General features: G+C 40.3%; 1 protein-coding gene across 1 annotated transcript in view; it reads right to left on the bottom strand.

Annotated features, from left to right (window-relative positions):
* Positions 1 to 674: 674 nt before the first annotated feature.
* The window catches only part of LOC124775194 (proclotting enzyme-like), a 158,213-nt gene continuing 148,668 nt past the window's right edge, over positions 675 to 10,219 (bottom strand). The window contains exon 10 of the mRNA XM_047250036.1: positions 675 to 928. Coding sequence (XP_047105992.1) covers positions 770 to 928 — 159 coding nt within the window. The 3' untranslated portion in view covers positions 675 to 769. The remainder of the gene's footprint in view (positions 929 to 10,219) is intronic.

Here is a 10,219-nt window from a genome sequence, read left to right as displayed (position 1 = left end):
ACTTTATAATATAAATATTTATTACATACATTATTTACAGGTCATATTTAACATATTTAAATAACTGTTTGACGATGAAATGCAGAAGTCATTCTTAAGAGTACTTTTGAAATAAATATTCATATTGATTTATGTTTGAAATACTGTTCTAACAGTATCGCTTGAGGTATTGATTCTAACTCAGTAATATGTTAAACTGATTCTTACAGTCGAAGAAATGTGTTGCATAAAAATTCAACTTCTTACAATGGCTTTAGAAACACGGTAAAGAGAAAGTCTGCTGACTCACCACATTTCCGCTCGCAGAACACACATGAGTAAAAGGAAATATATCACAGTTTTATCATTATATAAGAATACTACGAGTATGTAACAACAAATACCATGACTATGCGGTAATTGCCAAGTGCAGAAAAAGATCCTTAGCTAATAGACAACGCGATAACAAGAGTGTTGTCAATTTGGTGCGTCGTGGTACTGTATTATACAGAGTTACACAGCACGTCTCACTATCAGCAAGCTAATTCGTAAAGGAGTGAATTTTCCGACGTAAGAAATGAGAAGAACATAAACTGTCTGAAATGAAACTATCTCGTGAGCTGTCTTTATACGATCTACTTCTGGTATTAAATGCAAATGCGGACTCGTCAATGAGCAATTTCACGTGAGAACAGAAAGTCCGTCTCAACCCACAGGAAGCACCCCCCCGCGCCGAGTGTCCTCCATGACGCGAGGACATCTGGGCTCATTCGGTAGCACGCCCCCTCTGTCACTCGTACATGTTCTCCTTTATCCAGTCGAGGTAGTGGGTGACCCTGGTGTAGACGCCGGGGTAGCCCGGCTCCCCACACTTGTTACCGAATGAGACGATGCCGATCTGGATCCAGTGCGCGTCTTGCTCCAGCATCAGAGGGCCGCCGGAATCACCCTGAAACAGAAAATGCGCCACTACAGGAAAAGAAGTTTCTGATCTGTTTCTATACGGTATAACTGCAAGTTAATAATCTCAGTAAGATATTTTTCTCGCTCGTATTTCATAAAAAGACTGTGTGGTGACAATAGGTAGCCAATATTTTAATGTTGTTCCTTAAGAGCTACCTCAGATGAGATTAATTCAGAAGTACTAACTATTGCAGAAGAATATATATAATAATAATGAACTAACCTCAATGGTAAAAAGACGAGGGCTAGTAGAAATCCTTGGGTAACAGAAGAAATAATGAATTTAATTGATGAAAGGAGAAAATATAAAAATGCAGTAAATGAAGCAGGCAAAAAGGAATACAAACGTCTCAAAAATGAGATCGACAGGAAGTGCAAAATGGCTAAGCAGGTATGGCTAGAGGACAAATGTAAGGATGTAGAGGCTTATCTCACTAGGGGTAAGATAGATACTGCCTACAGGAAAATTAAAGAGACCTTTGGAGAAAACAGATCCACTTGTATGAATATCAAGAGCTCAGATGGAAACCCAGTTCTAAGCAAAGAAGGGAAAGCAGAAAGGTGGAAGGAGTACACAGAGGGTCTATACAAGGGCGATGTACTTGAGGACAATATTATGGAAATGGAAGAGGATGTAGATGAAGATGAAATGGGAGATATGATACTGCGTGAAGAGTTTGACAGAGCACCGAAAGACCTGAGTCGAAACAAGGCTCCGGGAGTAGACAACATTCCATTAGAGCTACTGACAGCCTTGGGAGAGCCAGTCCTGACGAAACTCTACCATCTGGTGAGCAAGATGTATGAGACAGGCGAAATACCCTCAGACTTCAAGAAGAATGTAATAATTCCAGTCCCAAAGAAAGCAGGTGTTGACAGATGTGAAAATTACCGAACAATCAGTTTAATAAGTCACGGCTGCAAAATACTAACACGAATTCTTTACAGAAGAATGGAAAAACTAGTAGAAACCGACCTCGGGGAAGATCAGTTGGGATTTCGTAGAAATATCGGAACACGTGAGGCAATACTGACCCTACGACTTATCCTAGAAGCTAGATTAAGGAAAGGCAAACCTACTTTTCTAGCATTTGTGGACTTTGTGAAAGCTTTTGACAATGTTGACTGGAATACTCTCTTTCAAATTCTGAAGGTGGCAGGGGTAAAATACAGGGAGCGAAAAGCTATTTACAATTTGTACAGTAACCAGATGGCAGTTATAAGAGTCGAGGGACATGAAAGGGAAGAAGTGGTTGGGAAGGGAGTAAGACAGGGTTGTAGCCTCTCCCCGATGTTGTTGAATCTCTATATTGAGCAAGCAGTGAAGGAAACGAAAAATTCGGAGTAGGTATTAAAATCCATGGAGAAGAAATAAAAACTTTGAGGTTCGCCGATGACATTGTAATTCTGTCAGGGACAGCAAAGGGCTTGGAAGAGCAGTTGAACGGAATGGACAGTGTCTTGAAAGGAGGGTATAAGATGAACATCAACAAAAGGAAAACGAGGATAATGGAATGCAGTCGAATTACGTCGGGTGATGCTGAGGGAATTAGATTAGGAAATGAGACACTTAAAGTAGTAAAGGAGGTTTGCTATTTGGGGAGCAAAATAACTGATGATGGTCGAAGTAGAGAGGATACAAAATGTAGACTGGCAATGGCAAGGAAAGAATTTCTGAAGAAGAGAAATTTGTTATTATCGAGTATAGGTTTAAGTGTCAGGAAGTCGTTTCTGAAAATATTTGTATGGAGTGTAGCCATGTATGGAAGTGAAACATGGACGATAAATAGTTTGGACAAGAAGAGAATAGAAGCTTTCGAAATGTGGTGCTACAGAAGAATGCTGAAGGTTAGATGGGTAGATCATATAACTAATGAGGAAATATTGAATAGGATTGGGGAGAAGAGAAGTTTGTGGCACAACTTGACTAGAAGAAGGGATCAGTTGGCAGGGCACATTCTGAGGCATAAAGGGATCGCCAATTTAGTATTGGAGGGCTGCGTGGAGGGTAAAAATCGTAGAGGGAGACCAAGAGATGAATGCACTAGGCAGATTCAGAAGGATGTAGGGTGCAGTAGGTACTGGGAGATGAAGCAGCTTGCACAGGATAGAGTAGCGTGGAGAGCTGCATCAAACCAGTCTCAGGACTGAAGACCACAACAACAACCTCAATGAAAATGTTTTTGGCAGTATTTACTGGAATACAATTCTTGAAACTGTGTAGCTATTAAGGTAAAAAGTGAATGGCTGAAGACAACCTGTAGAGAGATACAAATGAAACACATTCGAAGAACCTGAAAGTGAGGCTGTAATAGAGAAAGTTGAAAAAATGGAGTGCAGCGTATATCCCATGGTACTCAGTCTATAAACTGAGTATGCAGTATAGGAAACGAAGGAGAAATCTGTAAAGACAATTAAATTTTAGAGAAAAGAAATAAAAAACTCGAGATTCGACGATGACAATATAATTCTGACGTAAGGGAGAAAGGGTTTGGAAGACATGTCGAATGGAGTAGATAGTCTCTTGAAAAGAGTTTATACGATGAATACAAATAAAATTAAAACAAGGTAACGTAGTGTACTCGAATTAAATCAGGTGGTGCTACGATAATTAGATTGGGAAACGAGATAATGAAAGCAGAAGACACACTTTGATGCCTGGGAAGCAAAACAGCTAACGATGATAGAATTATAGAGGATGTAATGCAAAACGTCAATAAAATGGACAGCTTTCTTCAAAAATGGGTTATGTTAGCATCGTATGTAAATGTGTTACGAAGTCCTTTTTGAAAGTAATCATTGGGGCATAGCCTTATATGGACGCGAAACGTGGAACTTCAACAATAGAAGCTTTTAAAATTTGTTACTACAGAAGAAAGTTAAGACTAGATGGATAAATCTAGTAACTAAAGAAGAGGAACTGAACTGAATCGGGGAAGAAGCTTTATGAAACAATTTATGAAATAACTGGATAAGTTGAGAGAACGTGTCACGAGATATCATAGAACAGTTAACTTGACAATAGAAGGAAGAGAGAGAGAGAGAGAGAGAGAGAGGGAGAGAGAGAGGGGGGGGGGAGTGAAGGAGGGAGGGAGAGGAGTAAAATTTGTAAGAGGACACCAATGTCTGAATAAGATAGGCACGCTGGAACGCATGTAGAGTGCAGCAGCTGTGCACATATAAAAAATCTTACACAGGATAGATCAGCGTGGAGAGTTGCTTCAAACCAGTCATCGAACGCATGAGTAGTACAAAAACACAAGTAATCTACTATCTGCACTTGGCAATAAGCAGTCCTCGTTACTTCATTTTGCTTATTGAACCATATGTAAATCAATATTCTGAAAAAGCTGTAAAATCAGACTTTGTATTTCTCAAGCAAACCGTCTAGCATTGATTGTGAGAATTTATTGAGCTGTCTAGTCAGAGCAACTGAACCTTTGGTGTTCTCGAAGTTGCAGAAGGCTGTATGATGTGACTAGGATTAAATACTTCTTTACTTGGTTCGCTCCCATTCCGTGTGGAGTATCTTTCACTGCACTGATTGTATGTTGCTGGCAAGTGGAAACGATGGGCCGGCTGGGATTCGAGTCGCGGTTGCTACAATCGATGGCAGTGCATTGCGCCGCCCAAGCACGCTTCGAGGACCGACTCAGAACTTCAGCTCGTCTCGGGCCTTATACCACCATATCCATCTCTCAGAGGTGCTAGACCGGCAATACAGTGGGAAAACCTTCAAAAGTTCAAATGGCTCTGAGCACTATGGGACTTAACATCTATGGTCATCAGTCCCCTAGAACTTAGAACTACTTAAACCTAACTAACCTAAGGACATCACACAACACCCAGCCATCACGAGGCAGAGAAAATCCCTGACCCCGCCGGGAATCGAACCCGGGAACCCGGGCGTGGGAAGCGAGAACGCTACCGCACGACCACGAGATGCGGGCAGGGGAAAACCTCTGCTGACTTTAGAAGCGAAGAGGAAGATTCTGTAACATGTTAAAACTTTAAGTCTGTCGTGCGAAAGGCCGATATCGAGGTTCTACACGCTGCCTGGCTCACAATTTTAGTAATCACATACAATCATGCCTTTATTTGATAGCTGTAATGCGCATATCTTACGTGCATCTGCTTTCGTTTTTGACAAACTTGAGTAATATTTTGAAAGATCGTGAGACGACAGTCCGTCTATCGTTAGAGGAAGAGGTTATTGGACTAAGTTGCTGTTGATAGACTTTTAGTTTGTTCGAAGAGGGCACTAGCAGTGGCAACTAACATTTGGCTTTGGGAGAATTGGCTCAGTGGAGTAGTCATGGAGAGGCAGTGCCGACCACAGGATCTCATGGAAACCGTCCAGTAGTCGAATCACATATGAAGTGCTTATTTCAGTAGTGGTACAAGTCCATTTTTGTTCATTTTCAGATACAGACTCCTAAAGTTAAATGAGCGCTGAAAAATCTGCAGCTGAGATACCAGAAATATTCAAGCATATGGCTTCTTGCTAGAGATGAACCTTTCTTTCTGTTTGTTTGGATCATTAATTTCAGAAGCATTATAGGAAGAAAAGTGGAGGTAATGAACTTGTACAACTATTGAAATAAGCCCTTCATATAGCAGGAGTCAGACGAGGAGTTACTTGTCAACAGATATTCGTAGAGGAATGACTCTGACCGATGAATATAAGCCTGCAAAGAAGGCTGACGATCTGCTGAAGTTGAAAGCAGCTAACTCTATGACCAGGATATTGCTCATCATCAGCTCTTGTGCTATACTTTAGATATTTTCCAGTATATACATTCATTATAGTGTCAGAGGGGACAGTACACTCTCTGAAAAAAAAGTGAAGCAAACAAAAGTGGAGGCGAAAATTAAATGACAATTCACGGACTGCGAGGGTTATTTCAGTGATTTAAAAAGAACTTGGCAGTATGAGGCCACTTATCTGAATGATGTTGCACCCCGTCTGACATACATGCATGCACTGATTCGGTTGGGAAATGAATTATGAAGCCATTGTATCACTTCTGAGGTAAGTTAGCCCACAGCTGTTGTAATTAATCCTTGATGATCTGGATACTGACATTGGGACTGAGTTGGTTCCACACACGTTCTATCTGGGACAGATCTGGGTATCTTGCTGGCCACTGGAATACCTAAACATCATACAGACAGTTCGTAGAGAAATATGCCAAATGTGCACAGGCATTTTCCAGTTAAAAATGATATCGCGATACTGTCGTAAGAGAGGTAGCACGTAAGGACACAGGATGTCCGTGACATACTGAACAGTCATCAGAGTTCCGGAAGTGACTACCAGCCATGACCTGAAGTCTTACCAGATGGCTCCCACACCATTACGCCAGGAGTAACACCGCTGTGCCTCTCTGAAGCATTGGAAGAATAGGGCCTCTCTCCATGCCGCCGCCATACATGCCGATGTTGGTCATCCGGGGTACTACCCAACCGCGTTTCATCGCTGAGCACAGTGCGATGACATACATCAGCAGTCGATGTTTCCCGGTAACGATATCACTCCAACATGAACAACAGCCTACGCAGAGGATGGTTATTCCCTATTCCAGCTGCTGCTAGTCTCTGACCAATGATGCGGGAAGACACAAGGAATCCTTACTTGTTCTCGGATGCAGGCGCAGATGTGAAGGGGTTATGGTGTGCTTGATGCACAGTTCGGCAATCTTCCCTTGCAGTGGTCAGATGTGGGCGATGAGAACCCTGATTTGTATGCCTGCCCTCATGTCCACATGCAGCCACACATCGGCCCATTGTCGCATTCGAATACCTCACAATTCCGATCAGATCAGCCGGCCAAATGAAGGGCCACAATGAGACCCCTTCACACACTGTTAGGTTCTGGTAAAGGTGCCTCATACGAGTACTCAGAATCTCCGTGTCCTTCATAGCGACCACTCAACATCTGACACTATTCAGGCTCCATATATACCTACCAGGCCGAGTAACAACACTAAAATCGAACAACACTAATGTACTCCGGTGGCCGTTGAGTCTGTCACGGAGAACTGTAGTACCGCCGATGATGTGTACGTGTGCGAACTTACATTGACGTCCGATCACATCTTCTTGGTGCTCTACTTATTTTTGTCATGCAGAGTATTTCGGAGCGCGTCAGTCAAAGCACAAAGGATATTTTGTTTCAGTTTCTAAGTCACAATACATTTATTCGGTAGCGAAATTCGTCGTAAATAATCCACCAGATTTTGAGAAGAACCGTCAAGTCCATACCTACAACACTAGGGGGAAAAATGACCTTCATTAACCATTATTATAGCTGTTTGTGGCCCAGAAAGGAGTTCGATATGCAGCAACAAAAGGTTTTGACTATTTTGCCAATAACATGTCTGACAGGTAGCTAAGCAAGTTTTAAATCAAAGTTAAAATCTTTACTCCTAGACAATTCTTTCTATTCCATTGACGAATTTCTACCTAAAAATTGATAGCCAGTAAAAGAAAATTTATTTTTAATTGTACATGTATGAGTAGGACTAACGAAATTATATGTTCATTAATCTTAACATTAATCATGTCTACATAGCCTGTAAACTGACTCATTCCACATCATTTCGATAAAAGACGCGTTCAAATGATCTGGGGGATATGTAACTTGCTAACTCGCTAAAATATTGTTATCTGGCACATACAGGGTGATTCCGTGATGAGGTTATAAACTTTCAGGGATGATGAAGAAACGAAAATGTATCAATTTCAATTACAGTAGGAGGTGGAATGGATCAAAACAAGAAAAAGTCTGCAATCGATAGGCTCTAAAGTGCATCTTTGCTGCTGTGAAACGCTTCTCTTCTACTGGACAAGTGCTAGTAGCTCTCAAGGTAAACATTTTAGAGCCCATGTTTTCCATACAAATTTTTCTTGTTTTGGTCCATACTACCTCCCAAAATACGAAAAGCAAAAGCTTGCAGTAAAAGAATTTCACTGTCAGACATATCGTAACGATTTCCGCTCATAACTTTCGATTCGACCGCTTCCAGACCGGGATCCCTTATCACGGATTGATACAGTTACACCTCTCCATCATCTCTAGAAGTGTGTAACCTCATCAAGAAATCACCCGGTATATAGTATATAATGAACTATTTCGTAGATGTTACTATTTAATGACCTTACACCTCTAGCACTGACATAGCACTATATCTATCTCACTGAAATTTGCACTTGTTTGAAAGAAAGAACTCCAACAATCCAATTAATAGCAAACACATCCCATCGTTCGCAGTGCTGTCCCACACTCAGTAGCATGCATCTTCTAAAGGCTTCCACAACACTTAACCTCTTATTTTCAACCCATGTTAAATGTTCGTTTTCTTGGCAGTCTCTCACTGTCTGCAAAAATCCCTTGGACCCATTTGGCTGTAACTGTCGTTATTCTGCTTTACAAAATCAATGAATGTTACGATATTGCAGTTTTAACAAGGAGTCACAACTGCTACCTGACCCACCCATCACGACCGAGTTTCCCCAACCGTTCCAGATAAAACATGAGATACATAGTTAGTTAGTGTTAAGTTCCATGGATTATTTGCACCGTAAATCGTAAATAATGATATGGATTTTATATTCATATCACAAATTAACAAATTATTTTGTAAATATGGCTACAGGGCGGTCATTCGCAAGTGGTTTTCTTACAGACGGATGTGAGTTAGTAATTCCTACCTCCACCTTTTACACATGACAGTAATAAAAATTCTTTTACGGAATAGTAGGAGTTCTAAAGGAGTAACTTTATCAGATTGTTTTCAAATTTTAATTTCCTGTCTGCCATTTGGGCAAGTATCAAAAATTTTTGTTTCAGCACTGTACACCCCTTTTTGTGCTAAGCCTTAATGTGGAGTAAGGAATGTCATTTTCCTTTTGCTATTGTAATTACGTACATCGTTGTTCCTTTTGAGCTGTAGTGGATTACTCACATCAAAATTCATGAAGGAATAAATATACTGTAAAGGAGTAGTCAGAATGCAAAACTCCTTAAACAGATGCGTACAAGAAGATCGTGAGAGAGAAACACGTAATATTCTTACAGCACGTTTTGGAGCAATTGCAGTTTTCTTTCTTAAAGATGAGTCACTCCATTGTATCACTCCAGATGACGTTACTGAATGAAAATATGCAAAAGACGTCAACATACTGATTTGTCAGATTTGCGATGATTCCAAGTGCAAATGTAGCTGACTTAAGTTGTTTTAGAAGTTCCAAAATGTGTTTTTTCCAGTCTAAATTCTCATCGGCACAGACATCTAAGAATTATGAAGTTCCTCCCTATTTATTACTTCTTCACCATGTGTTACACTTATCCCTGGTGTAGTGCATCTAGATCTGGAGAGCTGAATACGTTGTCTTTTTTAAAACTGAGAGTGAGATCATTTGCAGAAAAGCAGTCAATGATACTTTTAAGAATATTATTTATCATTTCCTCTGTTGGTATTTGTATGTTTGAGTTAATTACAGTACTACTGCCGTCCGTAAAAGAACTTATTCTACTTCCTGTATATGAGACAGAAGATCGTCAACATTTGCAAGGAACAATAACAGATCTAAGACTGAGTCTTGAAGAACCACACGCTTTATTTCTCCCCCAATCATAATAATCTCACCTGACCGCAATGATTGAATTACTTTGTTGAATTACTAAGTACGACTTTCTGCAATTTTTTGGGTGGTTATGGCACCGATCATATGGCTAGACCATAAATCCCATAAAACCTCAGTTTACCTAGGAGAATATTGTGAGTTACACAGTTAAATGCCTCAGATACGTCGCAGAAATTACTGACCGGCGCTTTTTTGTTCCTAAATGGTTGTAAAATTTGGTGAAAGAAAGTGTAAATGACATTCTCCTTTGGGCAACCCTTCCGCCATCCGAATAGTGAATTACTGAGAATCTGATTGTTACTCAGGTGAGATACTATTCTAGAATACACCACCTTTTCAAAAAATTTGAAAATTAATGTTAGTAACGAAACAGATCGGTAGTTACTGACCTTTATCAACTTCCTTAAGGAGGGGGTTAACAACTGCGTATTTCAATCTCTCTCGAAAAATGCCTTGAAGTAGTGATGCATTGCATGTTTCAGATAAGACGATGATTAGCTTGTTAGATGGGAAGAAATCGTTAGTACTCTGTTAGAAACACCATCAACTCCAGATGAGTTTTTACTTTTTGAGAGAACATATAATTTTCTTAATTTAAGAAGGAGAAGTTGGTGTTACACTCATATGA

The sequence above is a fragment of the Schistocerca piceifrons genome, chromosome 1 (genome assembly GCF_021461385.2).
Source record: "Schistocerca piceifrons isolate TAMUIC-IGC-003096 chromosome 1, iqSchPice1.1, whole genome shotgun sequence".
Classification (NCBI taxonomy): domain Eukaryota; kingdom Metazoa; phylum Arthropoda; class Insecta; order Orthoptera; family Acrididae; genus Schistocerca; species Schistocerca piceifrons.
This window is presented reverse-complemented; position numbering and strand designations above follow the sequence as displayed.